The sequence below is a fragment of the Grammomys surdaster genome, unplaced genomic scaffold (genome assembly GCF_004785775.1).
Source record: "Grammomys surdaster isolate TR1022 unplaced genomic scaffold, NIH_TR_1.0 125669, whole genome shotgun sequence".
NCBI lineage: Eukaryota > Metazoa > Chordata > Mammalia > Rodentia > Muridae > Grammomys > Grammomys surdaster.
The window spans coordinates 346,202-365,262 of record NW_021620506.1 but is presented as its reverse complement, the minus strand read 5'-3'; the positions used below and the strand labels follow the sequence as shown (position 1 = coordinate 365,262).

Here is a 19,061-nt window from a genome sequence, read left to right as displayed (position 1 = left end):
GGCCCCTGACCTCTTGGGGGCATTTCTCCTCCAAGGATACCAAGGACTGTTGATTCCTAACAAGAATGCTACAAATGGCTGCAGGTACCCAACAGTGTGGAAGTCTCAAGGAAGCTCTTCCTACAGGGTGCTAGGCAGTGGAAGGGCAGCCCAAGTTCTGCGCTGCAGCAGTCCAGGGTTCTTAGTGAGCTCATACTGTCTGGTGCATGGTCTATAGGCCTGAGTGGGTTCTCAGTCCTGTTTGTCCTTTATTGCGTGCACAGCAGACTCCATTCTCCAGTGCTTTCAGCATCCATTTGCCTAATAGACCGACTCTGCTGCTATTGGTCACCACTGAGTTTATTCCCAAAATCTAGTGTCCACCCCAGAACAACTGCTGGTAATTGTGTTGCATAAATGAATAAAATATAATGATGTATTTGGTGGAAAGCAGATCTGTCAGGAGAAAGAACAGGTTCTTTGGTGGGAAAGGTGTGGGGAGCATGCTCTATTCAACAGCCAACAGATCTCAGTCTGCTGTTTTGTCTGCTGAGCGAGGAAACATCCACCAAAGCCTTCAAACCTCTCTACCCGAGGACTCATTTAAATCATCCCAGTAAAGCAGCTCACAGGATTGAGATGAAAATTAGAAACAAAGGATCCTTAGACCCCTTTGCATAGTTTTACGAGACAATGTTGAGCTCACCATGGAAAGGAATATTCTCAAGGCTCAAAAGTATTAAGAGAAAATATTGGGAAAGATGAGGCTTGACTCTTGGGCTGAACCCCACGTGAAGCAGGGTGCTCTGGAGTTCCTCACGCTGTCTCCCCTTGGTAAATGCACAAATAAATGAACAAAGGAATGAGCTCCTAGGTGCTTGCTGAAAGCATTCCCGTGGACCACAGCACACACATTTTGAGATGCCTCTCCCCACACTTTCTCCAGTCTTGGCTCTCTGTGCCAGACACCAGAATCTCAGCATATCTCAACGATCTAGCCAACAAACAATGACACACCCACAGAGCGTCTCTAAGTATGCATCGTTCCTTGATTCCCTCAACCAACAATCTTTCTTTCCACGGGGAGACTCATCTTCCATCCCCTCAAGCTCAGGTCCATGACATCTCGGTAGCACCCCTGGCTCATCTAATTTCTGTCTTCTCTACAAAATGGGGAGGCTGCACTCACACCCTACAGGTACCTTTTTGTCCCTGTCACTTAGAGGGAAGAAAATAGGTCTTTGTAAAACTGTACCCAACCCTTACTATGCTCTGTGTCCCATACATCCATTATATAATTTCATTCCAACCACTTCTCTGTGAGAGAATCCAAGCCATTAGTGGCACTGTGGAGGCTAAACAGCCAGCTCAGCTGCAGCAGAACTCATCAGAAATAACAGGATCACTATGCAAACCAATAAAGAAGATAACCCACCAGATGCGGGGATGGGACGAGGAGAAAATGAGACACTGCTGAGAAATGTTTGTGGAGGTGGGCTGGCGCAACCCAGAGAGATGGTTAACTTGCTTTTATACGGCCACTGTGAGAGTGTGGTGGCATTGTAAATAAACAAGGTTGTGTTAGGTATTGACAGGTTGCAGGGTTTGCAGGGGGCTAGAGGTCTGGAAGGAATGGCAACCTAGAGTACAATCCATTTGCAAGAGTGTTTTCCTCTAAGCCAACATAAGATGTTATCGTGATGCATGTGAATGAAAAGCTATGGATTATTTGATTGGTCCTTGGGATGCATTTATCGAATGCTGGGCTGCCTAGCTTCTTTTTATGTGTTGAAATGGTCAAGACAGGTGGTGGACATTCAGGAGAGCAGGCATCCCCGGTCAGACCCGAATCCTGTTTAACTGCTGAATCCTGATTTACTGAGTAAATAGGTGGGTAGTATTCCACTCCAGAGTGTGATGGAGATAGGGAAAGGAGCCCAGGTGTGACCAAGCTCTTCCCACACAGTGGCCGGACAGTCAGGGAGGTTTTAGTTGGGTCCTACACATGGCTAATCTAGAGGTGGCATCACTAGTTCAGTCTGAATGTCAGAAGACAGCAAAAGCATGCACCTTTGGCCTGTTCCGGAAGAGTCTATGCAGTTGCAGGGCCATTAATAGGGCACTTACCTGCAGGGACTTGTCATACCAGCGATTCGCTCCATTCAAACTGCAGCCTCCACCGTGAAGGAGCTGGAGGGCCCTGTGCGTGTCACTGAGGTCTCCAGTGCCTGGACCATCCAGGCATACCAGGCAGATGCAGCGCTCGATCATGTCCAGGGAGTCCCGGTTGGTGGAGTCTGTAGGACAGGTGAGTGCGGCCTCAGTCTGGGGCACCTGCAGAGTCTCACATGCTGCCAGCAGCCTGCCAGCCTTGACAGGGCCATGCAGTCAGATGTCCTGTCCTGAGCCTCTGCTCTACCCAGTAGTCAAGACTGTTGACCCTTAGCAGTGCCCAGAGCTTCACCCAGTGTGGGGCCACTGGTTCTGCCTGCCCAGATGAAGGGGATGCTTCAGTCCTCAGTCCTGTTCGCTTCCACTCCCCTGTCCAACAGCACCTCAGTCACTCCGGCACAGACACTGCCATATCTGTGCACATTGATTGTTGACTCTGACTTTTTCTGAGTACTTAAATTTGTCCCTGGAAATTTTAAATAAGCCAGTTTCACATGAGAATCTGAAGGAAAGGTATTGATTGCCCTCCGTTACTCCCTGGGGTTGGTTCAGAGCCGGAGTTGCAGGGGAAGGGTAAGACTACAGCTGATGCTGTAACTTAATGAGCTGGCTAAGACTAGTTCAGACACATAGACCTCACTTATCGGGACAGATAGGCTAGCAGCCGCTAGGTATGCAGAACATATGTTATCAGGGAGTCTACTGCTTATTCTTATAGAAAGCCTCAAACACTCCCCCAAGAGATTGACAAGCCCGTCTGGCAGGTGGGACCAAGCGTGCGCACCTGCTGCCGCCTCTGCTGTTTCTGTCTTCTCTACAGGTGACTTTCTTGAGGTAGTGTATGTTTTCTACCACATCACCCTGGTCATGGGTGTTAGTAACCCATCCTTTGCTTTGAAGTTCATCAGAATTTCAAGTCCACCATAAGCCAAAACCAGCTTTGGTCTAAAATTCCAAGGAGATACTTCAAGGCCCAGAGGAGAGGGCTGAGTATGGCCTGTGTGGAGCCGGATGCTGTGACAGAATGGAGACACCCTGTAGCCTCTGGGCTGGGGTGAGAGTGCCCTAGGCACAGATGGTGTGGGATGTGGCATCAGGCATCACCAGGCACTCACTGCCTGGCAGTGGTTGCCTGTATCCACAGCCTCCCTGCTCCCCCAGAGGACCCTGCATTTAGCTTTGCACATGGACTAAAGCTACAGCTTCTGGCCTCCTCTCAGCTAGAAGTGAGTGAAGATCTAAATTCTTCCAATGAAATGTAGAGGCAAGAAAGCCAAGTGGGACTAGAGAGATGGCTCAGTGGTTAAGAGCACTGGCTGCTCGTCCAAAGGTCCTGAGTTCAATTCCCAGCAACCACATGGTGGCTCCCAACCATCTGTAATGAGATCTTGGGTCCTTTTCTGGCATACTGGTGTACATGTAGATACTCATACATTAACTTTTAAAAGAAATCTTTAAAAAAAAAAAAAAGCGAGTGCCTGCTCTCCCCACCATGCCCCTCATCTCTCTAGCCTGAAGATAGCCATGGTGCTTAGCCTTGCACTGTGTGCTGTGTGGCAGTTGGGGGGGAGGGGGATGGGGAGGGGGGAAGAGGGCAGGGGAAGGGGTTGGGATCCCAGTCTAACCAGTGCCTTCAGAGCACAGGGAGGGTACGCTGGGTCACATCCTTCTCTTTACTTCCAAGAAGCCCCTCCCACCTTCCTCCACACTCTGCAGCTCCTGCACACAGGGCTGTCACCCTTCCATATGTCTGCTGCTTTCTATACACAGTGTGTGACCCTGCTGTCATCCTAGGTCCTCAAAGTGGTTGTTATGGAGCCTCCCAGGTCTGGGTACTTTTCCAAGTCTGTGCATTCATTGAAGATAAGATCTCTGTTCATGTGGGCAAAGAAGAGCATCCATAGTTAGTAACGGATTTCAGGGCACTTTCCTCAGCCTGGCCCGGATGGGAGTGAGATCTGTGACCGGGTAAGAGATAGGCCTGCAGCAGTTCAGTAGCCTTACAGGAATGGTCGAGGCCCCACTAAGGACCAGAATCTATGGCCCATTGCTCATAAGTTTAGTGGAGAGGTAGGAGAAGTAGCCTGGGAACAGGGTAGAGATTCCCCTTTACTATAGGGTTCTACACACCCCGCCCCCCCTCTTTTCTCTGGCATGCATCCATGAAGATAGCCATAGCACTAAGCCTTATGTGGTGTGCTGTGCTGAGGGTCTCTTTAGACTCCCAGTAGAGACAGTGCCTTCAAAACACGGGGAAGGTATGTTTGGTCAGTCCGTTGTCAAATCTGAATAGTCAGAGGGAGAGGAGAAGCATCCAGGAAGGAGTTAATATAGAGGACAGTGGGAGAGCTGAAAGCAGCCACCAGCCACATGGGTGGAGCTGAGGGATAAACCTACTGTCCTTCAGCTTAAGGGTGAAGGTTGTGGATTTAGATGAGGTGACCACAGTGCTGTGAGGTTATTATCCAGCCTTTGCTGAGCACCTGTTATGTGCCAGGCATCAATTTAGGCTTGTGTACTATAGTAGGAGACTGGCAACAGTCTCACATCCCACTTGCAGGGCAAGGAAAAAAGAAAATGAATAACCTGACTGTAGGACGTTTCTAAGGCCTTTCTTAATGAGATTTGATAGTAATTGCCCAGTAACTGGAGAAGGTTGGAATTGTTTCAGCTATATAACCCCAAGTCCAAGTTGGGAGCAGAACACCAAGAAGGTCAGACTCGGGAATGAGGAATCCTCCCAGCAAGAAGCTCTGGGCAAGGGGGTGTGCTTGGAGTAGAGCCAAGGATGACTCAAAACATGGGAAGAATAAGACCTTGCTGGCTGATGAGGGGCCACGGGCAGCTAGAATGCTACATATCCTCGCCCTCCTGGCCATTTCTTGGTGAATACTAAAAGCCTGACCTTGTGTCTTCCTTAACCAGGATTTCTTAGAAATAAACCCAAATCAGTGTGGACTAGGCAGGCTGCAGCACTCCTGGAAGCCCATAGCTCGTCCAGCTAGGAAGGAAGCTGCTGCAAGCCTGATCCAACCTCTGGATGGGACAGTGAGAGCTTGGGACACTCCTCTCAGCCGCACAGCTCAGGCTTGTAGCAGAAAACGGGCTGTTCCTCTCCATGCTAGTGGCCTGACCTCCTTCAGACAGAGAGAGATCCCTGAGGAGGGGCTGGGAGGCCTTACTATCAAATGCTGGCCATCTCTGGCCCAGAAGCTCAGCACCACTCACCAGGAACCAGGCCGTGGCTCATTAGGCAAAGCTGAAATGGGGGCAGGACAGGAGAGCCGGGAAGCCAGGTGGCCTTGCAAATGAACTCCTGAATGCAAGTGCTGATCCGTCAAATCCTGACAAGTTTATTGTGTAAGGCAGGAAATGAAGCACACCCAAACTCATCTACCACGGGTGAGGCCCGAGTGTAATAGAAACACGGGGTGGTGGGATGGAGGCTTGTGGCAGGGGTTGTTTGTCTCGTGACCTCCATGCGTAATCAGTGAATCAATCTTCCTCAAGAATCCCCTTCTTACTCATGAGAGGTGGGATTTGAGTAGTAAGGAATTCCTTCTGACGCTAACACTCCAGGGCTCACAGCTTCCATGGTGTGGAAATTCCAGAGCCTCGGAAGTCAGAAGATTCCAGACTTACTACTCTCTAACACACACACACACACACACACACACACACACACACACACACACACATATGTATATCCAGCCCTGTCCAGGACCCCTGCCTTCTCTAGTGTGCATCAGGTAATGGTACAAATCCCACTTCTGTCCATGGAGATGAGGTCCTGGAAGTCTTAGGGACATGGAGCTTCTAATTGTTTACCATGTCGGTCATAACAAGTCTCCTTCCTAAAAGATCGGATTATATCTTCTTTTGAAAGATAAAACTTCCATCAGACACTTGATATTTTCCTCTAATCTATGGCCTTGGAGAGGTGATCTTTATCATCCCAGTTCCCAGGGGCCGAGATGGCAACTAAAGTATGTCTTTATCAATGAAACCTGTCTCTTGTGAATTAGAACCAATTTGAATTGAGTTATAAAATCGCCTTTAAATCTTTCAAGAGGGAGAGTCTCATCTTCCAGGAAAATGGACTAGGTTTTTTCCCCATCCCTCTCACTAGATATCATAGATAAATATTATATTTAAAACAAACATAGGAAGGCTTTGGAAGATAGAAAGAGGAAAGTCTTCCAGACAGGAATCTCACAGCCTAAAAAGCAGTGTAGTGATGGGTCCTTTGGGTGTGAGAGGCTGACTTGTACTCCCTACAAACCACATATTAAAGATCTAGCCTCCAATACAACTGAATTTTGAGAAAGAACCATTGGAATGGTAACTGAGGTTAAATGAAGCCATAAGCAGGGGCTGTAATCCACCAACAGGACTGCTCCATATAAGGAGAGGCACCAGTAATACTGACACAGAGAAAAGGACTTTGAAACACACAGTGAGAAGGTGGAAGTCTGCAATCAAGAGTGAAGTTGCAAGAGAAACCATCCTTTTGATGCTTTGGTCCTGGACTCCCAGGTCCTGTAAGTTAGACACTTTCACCCAGTCTGTGGTGTTTTTTTTTTTTTTTTTTTTATGGCATCTTAAGTAAACCAACATAGAGAGAGAGTTCCTCCTTCCTTTTTATCTAAAATAGTTAGCATCTGTATTGAAAGAAATCAGAACATAAAAACACAAACAGGAACGCTTACAATGAAAAAGTTCCTACACAGACCTGCTTTCTCCATCTACAGCAGAATAGAGCACTCTTAGTAAGCAAGGTGTAGTGGCGCTCACTTTTAATTCCAGCACTTAGGAGGCAGATGCAGGTGTGTCTCTGTGAATTTGAGGCCAGTCAGAGCTACATAATAAAGAGACCCTACCCCCACAAAAAGCAAAGCAAATCAAACAACAAAAACAAAGCAAACCCACAAACACACACAAAAAGGAAAGAAAATTCTTAGATAATAGCCTTTCTACTTCAGCCAAATATCAACAGGAATACTGTACAAGTCCCCAACTCTATATATATACCTATAACCTAGCAGCTCTACCCCTGCTGCCACCTCAAGGCCAGCAGAGAACCTGGTGTGCTATCACTGATCTGTACTGAGGCACCTCCACCTCTGAGGATAGAGACACCAAGGTCTCTCATGGAAGCTGGAACTTCCACTAAATGATGACCAGTCCGCCCTACCATCTTTCACACAGCACCACAGAAAACATGTAGACACCCCGAACCCTCATTTAGCAGTAATAAAAACTACCTTCCCAATCAGAGTGTTGACAGAATGAAGGACTTGGATTTCTGCCTTCACCTAGGTGTGATGAGGTAACACCTCTCCCACCACCTGCTGCATCAGTAGCAGAGTGAGACAATTGAATCAGAAGATTTACATAACACCCAGGGCCCCGTAACACAGGTCACCCAAGTCCTAGTAGAAACCAGTCATCACAGCAAGACTGTGGAAAGTTTGACCTTGGCAAAGTGAAGGATGTGTTCAAATTATATGACATACATCTTTAATTCAGTAATTATGAAGTGCATCAACAAGCAATTTTGAACATGTTTCAAAAGATGGTTTTGTTTAAAAAGGCAGAATGTTAACAGTATATAAACCTATAACATCACCATACATAGCATCAACATATAAACAGAAACTCTAAAAAAAAGATGTACAGAAACAAACAAAACATTTAGAAGTAAATCTATAATGCCAGTAAATATAAAGGTATAAAATCAATAGTTGGATTCAAGAGCAGAATGTAGGCAGAGAAGAGATAAGAGAACTCAAAGATGGAATAACATCAGAAAGACAAGAGAAGGAAAGAACTAACAGCACCTACAAAACCTGCAACACAGAAGATGTCAATTATTTCATCATATTCACAGAAGGAAAAAAAGAGCAGAACAGGAAGTACTCAGAGGAACAATGGCTAAAACTCCCAGAATTAGTAGAAGTCCTCAATCTAAAGATGGAAGAGACTAGCAACCCCAAACAGAGTAAGTTAAAAGACATCTACACCAACATGTGTCATATTAGATTAATGAAGATCAATAACAGAGGCAGAAACTGGAAGCAGTGGCAGGAATAGCACTATCTATGGAGAAAAGTGGTGAGCAGCAGGGACTGCCTCCTAGACCCCATGGGGCTGGATGGAAGGAGAAGTGGGAACACAGAATTCTACCAGACAGAAACCCTTTAACATGGAGGAGAGATCGAAGCATTTAGAAAAGTGAGAGACAGGTTTAACTCACTGGTAGGTGCTTGCCTTTGATCCTGGGCTTGGGGCGAGAATTTATCTTTAGCCTGTCTATCATAGAACAACTAAAGAAAGTTCCACGACACATACGGATGTGATAGGGGATGCTGGCACATTACCAATGAAGAAAAGACACAAGGAAGAGTGAAAAACTGAGTGAAAAGTTCATTGGAGTTTTTTATGTTTTAGTATAAAGCTAACTGTAGCGATGATTCACATGGCTCTGAATATATACAAAGACAAGGTGAGTGTATCATAAATGAAGGAAAAGTGGTAAGCTTTCTACACTTCAACAGAGCTGGTTCATTCAACACAACAGACTGGTAAGTTGTATAAACCCAATACTTACATGAACATCTAGAAAGGTTATATAAAGAGATAATGTTAAAACACTAGATTTTTTTTAAGACCATGTGATCTACAGGAAGGAAGAAAGAAGGAAAAGTCAAAATCAAGGGAAAAACAGAGAAAACAAAAATATGAGTTAAGCCCAAACACGTCAATAACTATTTTATGTATAAATAATCTAAATACACCAACTGGAAATAGTGACAGGTGGTGATAGAATATATTAGAATGTTACTCAGCTAATGCTTCCTAGAGCTTACTGTCAAATAGAATTTAAATTTGATGTAAGCAAAAAGAAGGAAAGTACTATTTCATGCAATCATTAATCAAAAGAAGTCATGAATCTGAATTTGTATGATATATACTTCAAACATAACAGAACCAGAGGCCTAGGAGCAAATTACATAAAAAGTAAAGGGTAAATCTTCAAGAGAACATGGAAATATGTATGTTATAAGTAACAAACACTTTTCAAGCATGTGAAGCAAAACAGAACAGGAAGGAAAAATATAGAAATGTACTATTGTAGCTGAGACATCAACACTTTTCTGCCAATGGTGGACACAACAGCTAGGTATAAATTTAGCAAGGACATAGAACTCAACACCACGACCCAACAGGAGGTGTCTGACATTTACATAGTATTTCGTCCAACAGTAGCAGAATGGACATTCCTTCAAAACACCTGCTGAACATATGGCAAAACAGACTACATCTAGGGCCATAGAACAGCCCTCAAAAATGGAAAAGGTGTGTTGTTCTCTGATTGTGATGGAAACAAAATAGAAACAAATAACAGGAAACAACAGTAAATTATACAATTTGCATGTCAAACAATGCATTTGAAAATAATCCATAAGTTAAAAGGAGAATCATAATAGAATTATAAAACATGGACCACAATGAATGGCAATATAAGTACACAATTTAAAGATTAGATTTAGGTAAGGCAGTTAAAGAGAGATTTAAAGTGCTCTGTGTGTGTGTGTGTGTGTGTGTGTGTGAGAGAGAGAGAGAGAGAGAGAGAGAGAGAGAGACAGAGACAGAGACAGAGAGAGAGACAGAGAGAGACAGAGAGAGACAGAGAGAGATAAAGATAAAGAATGAATCACCAATATCAGCAACAGAATGGATGACATCACTTAGGCCTCCATAGATATAAAAATGCAATTAAAAACATTACAGCAACTACAAACATAAATCTGACAAGTCAGATGAAATGAACTAATTCATGCATTAAGGATGAAATAGATCATTGAAATGGTCTTATAACTCTTAAGGAAGTTGGCTTTGTATGTTTATGTGCCCTCTCATCCTTCCAGTAAACCTCTAGGCTCAGATGTCTTTACTGAAGAATTCTACTAGATCCTTAAGGAAGAATGGACCCAACATCTGTGTGATTTCTTCCATAAACTATAAGGAGAATGCATCCCACTGTATTATTACACTGCCAACACAACTTAAGTATAATAATACAGGAGAACAACATAACTACAGACCAACGTTCCTTGTGTATAAAATCAAAACAAAAAAAGCCACATTATCACATTATCAGAACAATTGATATAAAAAAAGTTGGCCAAATCCAATATCCATTCGTAATAAATTTTTTTCAAACAGTAAGAATCGGAGCAGTGTGGTAGCTCAGCAGGTGAAGGCACTTGCCATTAAGCTAGACAATCTGGATTTGATCCCTGAAACAGGAAAAGAGAACTGACTTTTGCAAGTTGTCCTCTGATTTTCATATGTGAGCCACGGGCCCTCCCTGTATGTGTGTGTGCACACACACACACACAAACACACATTAAACAAACAAATAACTATTTTTAAAAACTCAGAAAATAAAATGGAACATCAACTTAATAAAATCTATAAAAAGCTCTTTAGCTCATAGATCTATAAGTTAAAAAAAAAAAAAACCCTGACTCCTTTCTTTTAAATTTTAGTATAGTTGAAGAGGATTGAGCCGGGTAAGGATGGCATGACCTGGGAACACGGATCCAGGCTGCCCCAAATAACATGCAGTGCGGAAGCTGTTCCTGAACTTTTATAGTTACAGAATGAAAGAAAAAGTCTTAAGGAAGGATGTGTTTCAAACACACCGGTGGGCTCGTTGTATAGGCAGATTACAACAGGACAGCACATCTCAGATGTTCTGGTGAATTACTTAGCTTTGAGGTTGTGGAAAGGTAGTGAGTGCTCTGGACCACAACATTCTAACAATCATAAAGTTCTAGTCAGGCTGAATGTTTTCTAATATCGGAGATAAAATAAAAATATCCACTCTTGCCACACTACAGTTATTCAACATAGTGGTAGCAACCTGACTAATGTAATAAGAAAGAAAAGATTTATAAAAGATAAATAAAAAATATTGTCCCCATTGTCATATAACGTGACTAGTTACCCTTAGTAATTCTTAGGATGCCCTGTGAAATCTATTAAAAATTCTCAGAGGGCTGACAAGATGTCACAATGAGTAAAGGTGTTTTCTCCCAAGCCTGATGACCTGAGTTTGATCTCCAGAACCCATATAGTGGAAGGAGAGGCTTGATTCCAGCAGAATGTTTTTGATCTCTACTGAAGCAAGTATGTACACTTACACACACACACACACACACACACACATACACACACACACACACACACAATGTAAAGAATCTTTCATAGAATTAATAAATGGATCTGTCAATACTACAAGAGATACAATCAACACACAAAAGGTCAGTATAGTTTTCATGCCATGGACAAACATTTATAAAAATAAGAAAACCCCAATTATAATAATTTGTAAAACTTAAATAACTGATAATATAAAAATTCATAAAAATTAAATACTTCAATTTAAACCTAACAGAAACATACAGGACACTTTTAGGCTGAAAATACAAACCACAAGTGAAAGAAAGACAACTCAGAATAAGAGGGGAGCTATGCTATCTATGCACAGGCTTTGGAGACCCAGCATTGTGAAGTTCTGTTTTCCCCAAATGGATACACGGGTTTAACAAAATTTTTACCAAGCTCCCAGCAGAATGTTTTTCTAGATAGAGATGAGATTATTCAAAAGTCTATATGAAAGGGCAAAGGAAATCAAATCACTTAAACTACTTTGACAAGGAATAAAGCTGGAGGAATCAGTATAGTATATTGGATTCCAAGACCATTGTATAGCTATGTAAACAAGACCATAGCATATTGGCAGACGGATAAACACACACATAAGTGGAACCCCCAAAACAGACTCACCAAATATGCCCCACCGATATTCAGAAGGATGGAAGGACCATTCAATGGAGGAATAAGAACTATTTCTTCAACAAAGGTTCTCAAAGCAGTGGAACCCCCACAGGATAAAGAAAAGGAAACTCTGACATGCTTTATCCAGAAACCGACTCAAGATGGATTTCTGTAACGCTACAAAACTCCAGAAAAAAAAACCCACAGGTTTTTGACATCTAAGTCTAAATAAAGAATTCTTAGTCTCAACATGAAAAGTACAATTGTAGTTATAAATTAAACCACAATGAAATAAAGACTTATTGTTCATTAGAATGTTCCATTAAGATAAGTTATAGACTAGTATGAAATATTTGCAACCCATGTATTCAACAACCTGCATCTAGAATATATAAGCAACTTCACAGTGAAAAAAATCCAATTAGCAAATACACAGGATGTGAAGTGATGTGTCGTCAAAGATGATACCTAGGTGACGCTTGGATACTCATCATTAGAGATGTATGCAGGAAAAACACCCACACAGATAAAATAAAAACAAATAATAAAATAAAGCTTACCAGGCAACTGTAATGTCCCACTAGCTTCATGCCTGAACATTTCTCCAGAAATGTAGACATATTCCTGTAAAAACCCATATGCTAAGCTGGGTGTGGTGGCAGGAGCCTTTAGTTCCAGCACTTGGGAGGCAGAGGCAGCTAGATCTCTGAGTTTAAGACCAGCCTGGTCTACAGATCGAGTATCAAGACAGCTAGGGCTACACAGAGAAATCCTGTCAAGACAAACAAACAAAAACCAGAAACATCAAAAATAAATAAACCCCTGGAGAATTATGCTGAGTTAAAAAAAATTCTGATGACCACATATTTCATAGGATTTAATTTATATAATATTCTTAAAGCAACAAAGTTATAAAAATTGAGAGTACTGTGGTTGCCAGGGGTAAAGAGCAGTTGAGGTGGGAGAAAGGCAAGCATGGCTCAAAAGTCTACTTCAGAGAACACTTGAAGCGGTAGAAATTCCCGCAACTGACTGTCAGCACCCTGGGTGAGACATTGTACCATAGCTTTGCAAGATGTCAGCTCTTGGGTAAGCAGAGACATGTGGTCTCTCTCTATGTTATTGGGAACATCTATACTTATGCCAAAAAAAAAAAAAACCTTTTTTTTTTAACTTTTCTTCCTGCCCTCCATTACAATCCGTCGAGTCTTGCAGATCCACCCCTCCCAATCTACACTTCCTGGGGACTGGGCCTAACCTTGGTGTGCACCAGCTTTCCTCATTCTTGTGAACCCTCTCCGCCCTCCTTTCTGTCCATTCCCATTCCTCTCTGACAGCCCTGATACCTAGAAACATTTTCTACCAGGGACCCTTAGCGGCCACAAGGACCTGGACTCAGTGTCTGACTCAACCAGCATCGGAGAAGCCTCCTCCTGCAATGGATACAGACCCACAGCTGGACAGTGTGCACAGAGTGAGAGCACTCAGTCCTGTCTCCGTCAAGCTCCTCCCCTCAGTCTCAGGGAGCTATGAGGAAGAGGAGGCAGAAAGAGTGTAAGAGACAGAAGTGACAGAGGACACCAAGGAAACAGTGTCTTCCAACAAGAGGACAGATGTGAATATGAACTCAGGAGGCTGTGGCAGCATGCACGGGTGCAAGCCAGATGCGTCCCAGCACTGAGAAGGGAAGTGGACATGAGCCCCCACCCCTAATCAAGAAGCTGTCTCCAACTGACAACCACTTGCAAAGAAAATTAGTTTTCTCCATGGGAGTCTCACTGGGTATATAAATCACACTTAAGGATAGGCCCCATGCCCAGTAGATGGCTCACACAAACAAGCAAACAAAAAACCTCGACAGTATTTTTGTAGATTTTTTTTGTCTCATATTGTATTGTTTAGGTTTTCTTTTATCTTATCAATCTCTTGCTTGTATATTATAGTTTCTGATTTTTGTATTTTTATGGATTTGGAGGCTTTTGGGGGTGTGCGTATCTGTGTGTGTGTGTGTGTTTATATGTATGTGTGTATCTCTGTGTGTGCTTGTATGTATGTATGTATGTATGTATGTGCATATCTGTGTGTCTGTATGTGTGTGCATCTGTATGGGTGTGTGTATGTGTGTATCTGTATTGTGTTGTATGTGTGTATCTGTATGTGTGTGTGGATATTTCTTGTGCCTATCCTTTGTCATTGTTGCTGTTGTTTTATTCTGGTTAGTTTGTTCTTATATTTGCCTGTTTTCTAAAGAGAAAGAGAAAGACAGAGAGAGAGAGAAAGAGAAAGAGAAAGAAGAAATGTGTCTTAGGGTTTTATTGCTATGAAAAGACACCATGACCAAGGGACTCTTATAAAGAAAAACATTTAATTAGGGCTGGCTTACAGTTTCAGAGTCCAGTTCATTATCATCATGGCAGAAAGCATGGCAGCATGCAGGCAGACATGGTTCTGGAGAAGTTCTACCTTTTGATCTGAAGGCAGCCAGAAAGAGACTCTCACTCCACATTCGGCAGAGCCCGAGCATAGGAGCCTCAAAGCCCACCCCACAGTGACACACTCCCTCCAACAAGGCCACACCTCCTCCAATAGTGCTACACTTCCTAATAGTGCCGCTTCCCATGGGCCAAGCATATTGAAACCACCAGAGTGCAGAGATGGGCGGGCAGGGGAGTGGGAAGGATCTGGAGATTTGGAAGAAGAAACTGTGATCAGAATATATTGTATGAAAAATTATTTTCTTTTTGGGGGAGTTGTGTTTGTTTGCTTGAAACAGAGCCTCTCTATGTAGTCCAGGCCGTCCTGGAGGTTGATACGTAGACCACGCTGGCCATGAACTCACAGAGATATGCCTGCCCCTGCCCCTGCCCCTGCCCCTGCCCCTGCCCCTGCCCCTGCCCCTGCCCCTGCCTCTTTCAAGGAGAGAGAGAGAGAGAGAGAGAGAGAGAGAGAGAGAGAGAGAGAGAGAGAGAGAGAGAGAGAAACTCAAAAATCAAACTGAACTCTTTCTACTTGTTCTAAGCTCCCTTTCCAAGAAGAGAGGACATAAGGAGTCCCACTGCTCTGGAACTGGGGCAAGGGTGGCAGTGGGGTGGGTGTGGGGCAGATAAGCAAAACCCACTTCCCATATGCTTTAGACTTTAAATGCTTAAAATGGAAGGCAAAGGCTGGAGAAGTGAAGGTCAGAGAGGTTTTTTTTAAAAAGGTGTGTGCTCAAGAGCGTGCATGTGTGTGTGTGTGTGTGTGTGTGTGTGTGTGTGTGTGTAGAATATGACATGTAGAAGGCATCGGAGACAAAATGCACCCAAGGTAAAAGGCTAATAAGTTAGGATGCCATGTAGGAAGAGTGGGGAAGAGACCCATGAAGCCTGCAAGTCTGCAAGCCATTGTCTCTGACTACATGACCCATGGTGGAGGCTGGGGTCTTCACTATGGAACAGGAATCCCAGGCTGTAGCTGACAAGAGGGGCAGCTCAACAGCAGACCTTTGGCTCTGGATCTCTCATTCTCCCCTCTGGATGCGCTCACCACAGAGGTCTCTATGCTTCTGCTGCAGAAAGGGGCACAGCCTCAGACCCTCCCTCCCTTGAGAAAGAAAATCGTATTCCAGTTCGAAAGCTCAGGAGGTCTTTCTGGGCCAATTAAATCAGAGAGGCTGTTATTGCTAATGTGTAATTGGTTTTAAAGCCAACAGACTTGCTGAGCTCTGGATGACAATATTTAAGCAGCATTCTGCCCCCTTCCTGAGTGGTTCTTGTAAACCATGACCATGGCCTCATGCAGCTGCAACCACCTTCTGTCAGCTCCCTCCTTGGAAGCAATGCCTTGCCTCTAATTGGCTGCTGGGGATAAATATTTACGGGCTGTGTAAATGCAGAGCATCTGCCTGTAAGGTCTGTTCCCAGGATCACCACACAGGGCCCAGGAAAGCTAGAGGGCTCGGGGGGCCTCTCCAAGCTGGCCATACTTCTCCTACAAATTGACAAGCACTGTAGTCTTCCAGACTCAGGGCTGAACGTCTAATTAAATTTCCAGACCATGATAATGGTGTTAGCTCCTCCTGGGTTCAGGAGGCCACAGTTTCACAGTTTGGTGGGGAGGAAGGTCCTCCAACGATACACAGGCCCTTCTGAGGCCCCAAGTTCATCTTCAGACTCTGCCCCTCTCCCCTGTCATGTAGACCTCAGGCTGGGGAGCTAGGTGCCTTGTGTCTCCAGCCACTACCTCTAAGGCTAGGAGAATGCTGCAGAGGCCATGTGGATAAAAATATCTCTACATTGTAGGCAAAATGAAAGCTCTGACAAAGGACGGAAATGCCCAGGTCAAGGCCATGAGCAAAATGAGGAGCTTGTGCTGAGGCTGGAATATGAGTAAGTGGGTCCCAACCATAGCTTCACTGGAGGGTGACAGTGGGCTTTAAAAATGGAATCCTAGCCCACACCAACCATACTGGAAAATCCCTGAAACTTGGGAATAGCGCTCGCTCTCTCTCTCTCTCTCTCTCTCTCTCTCTCTCTCTCTCTCTCTCTCTCTCTCCTTTTTCAGCATTTTAAAGGATTTTCATATAATCAGACAACCTATATCACTGTATGGTTTGCTGGGCCTTAGGATTCACTGTCTCCTAAGCTATGACAGGTCAAGTATGTGGCTGCGCATTCCTTCAGGATGCTGTCTGAAATATGTCTCTGCTTGTAGCCTGTGTGCCCTGGCACCAAAGCCTCCTAGAGGACTGTCAGTGTTGGGCCATAGATGCTGGGGTTACCAATGGTAGTTAGCAGGTATGGTGTCTGAGTAGGCTTGGCAGGGGAAACTCAATTTGGGATTAGGGAAGGAATGGACTTTACAACAGGCAGTCTGCTTCCCCTGCACCCCTGGTGGTCCCTGGATTCCTCATAAGCCACTCATTGTCAGGACAGAGTGTTGGGCTCACTGACCTGGGAGCTCACCGAGAGGACCAGTCCTAGTTGGGGACTGTGTAGAGGCTCAGGGATAAAGTCCGGAAGAAGAAAGGCTGGCAATGTAAAGAACTGGCATGGCTAATCCCCTGCTACACTGGCTCTCAGCTGACTGGAGGAGGACTCATTCTGACTAGAGGGCACGTTTCCTATGAGCAGCATCATATCAGTCTGCTGGATAGCACTGGCCATGTGCCAACCCAGAGGGAGGACTCCTGGGCTTCAGCTGGGAGTTGGGATCTGTGACATCTGGGAATGGCTCAACAGTATCACCAAGTTCCTTTGGGCCCTACCATCTGGCAGACAGCAACTTCCTAGACATTATGAATGGAGGAGTATGGCTGGCCATGGAGATTCCTCCTATTCTGTCTTCATGTTTTCCCCAATAGCACTTGGTCCTCACCTAGTGCATGGCTAGCCTGTCTATAAATGCTCCATCCACCTGCTTCAACTGGAGCCTGGTGCTCCCGAGTGTTCCTACTCAGTGTCCTGTGATAAGACACTACTGCTTTCCTTCATCTCTATATATCAGGGCCAAGTTGGGTAGATGCCTTCTCAGCAATCCCTGTCCCCCATCCTCTTCCATTTGGATCTAGAGACTGTAGTTATTTTTAGTTCCCTTTTCCCCTTCATTGGCTCCTTGTCACTACACTATACCCATCTCTTCCCTGGCATGAGTGTTTGCACTCTTGAATCACATTCTCCCTTCATGTTACCACTGTCATCCTCATTTGTTGCAACTTGAACATCCATGTGGATGGATGCGTGAGTCCATATTCCTTCTTTCTATTCCTGGACCATATTCATCTCTAACTGACCATAGTACCCATCGGGGAACTTATCTCTATCAGAAACCAGCCCCTTACCTCTGAGAGGGTTTATTAAATTAAATGGGGTCTCATCAGCATGGATCCTAAGAAGGTGGGGGTAGCTAGGACACAGACCCACACATATAAATGACCGTGTGGAGTCACAGGCTGAAGTTGTCACCTGCAAGGCACTAAGAGAGGTCTCAGGAGAAAATAGCCCTGTGGACCCTGGTGGTGGACTTCAGCCTCCTGAACCATGAGGCAATTCACTCTATTGTTAGCCACAGCCTGTGACACTTGGCCATGGCAACCTGAGAATACTACTACAGCAGCTAACTCCACTCAGATTCTAGCATCAAAGCACGGCTTGCCCACCCACCCCCATTTCCTCAGAGAAGCTGAACTCTGTGTGTGTGTGTGTTTACATGTGTACATGTCTACTGTAATACTGTTAAGTAGCATTTGCTAAGACTGATAGTTCCCAAAACCATCCTACGTGGGCCCAGAGAGTCCAAAAACCTTGATATTATTCCAAAGATGTTTCTTAACCCTCTGCAAGAGGATTCTTTACATACTTCTCTGTCTTCAGAATCCCGCCCTCACTTCTCCTAGCTCACACCATGATTCTGCCCGCCCCTGATCAGGAGCCACCTCTGAGAGGCTCTCTATAGTCCCCCATGGGTCTCGAATCCCCTGCTTCTATCTGGTTTCACCTTTGCAAACACTCCCTACCCTTTACCCACCCCCTCCTCAGCAGCTCCCTTTATCCCTGTCCTTTGAGGCACTTGCCTGCCCACAACTGTGCACTTACTCGCCTCTCCTTCTACCTGTTTCCTGGCCCTTACCCTCTTCTAGAAAAGCCCTAGTATTCTGCTTTTTTAAATTCCCAAGTTTCCGAACAGTCACCCACATGTGCTGATTCTAGTCGCTGACCTCATCAACAATTCCCTTCTGTCATTTCTGCTCATATATGCACTGGTAATTCCTCCCCTCTCGCCATAGCCTTGTGGAGCTCACAGACAACATCAAGGTTGAAAAGCTGAGTAGCTCCTCTCTGAGCTATTCTTTCTTAGGCTCTCAAGCCTTGCATGTGGCCGAACACTCTCTCCTCCTCCCCTTTCTAATCTCTGGCTTTCTTGTACTTGCCAGGATGCATTGAATCTTTCTCTGCTTAACCCTGAGACCCTGTTCCATTTCCAGATGATCTCATCTGGCCCATAACTTTAAATGATACTTAGGATCTGATGTCTTTCAAATTTATAACTGTTTTGATCTCTCCCTCTCCCTCTCCCTCTCCCTC

The 19,061-nt window shown here is 44.6% G+C and overlaps 1 protein-coding gene across 1 annotated transcript in view; it reads right to left on the bottom strand.

Annotated features, from left to right (window-relative positions):
- Window positions 1-19,061, bottom strand: part of Chat (choline O-acetyltransferase) — a 51,793-nt gene that overhangs the window by 15,604 nt on the left and 17,128 nt on the right. Inside the window, exon 7 of the mRNA XM_028787542.1 lies at window positions 2,107-2,276. Within this exon, the coding sequence (XP_028643375.1) occupies window positions 2,107-2,276 (170 nt within the window). The remainder of the gene's footprint in view (window positions 1-2,106; window positions 2,277-19,061) is intronic.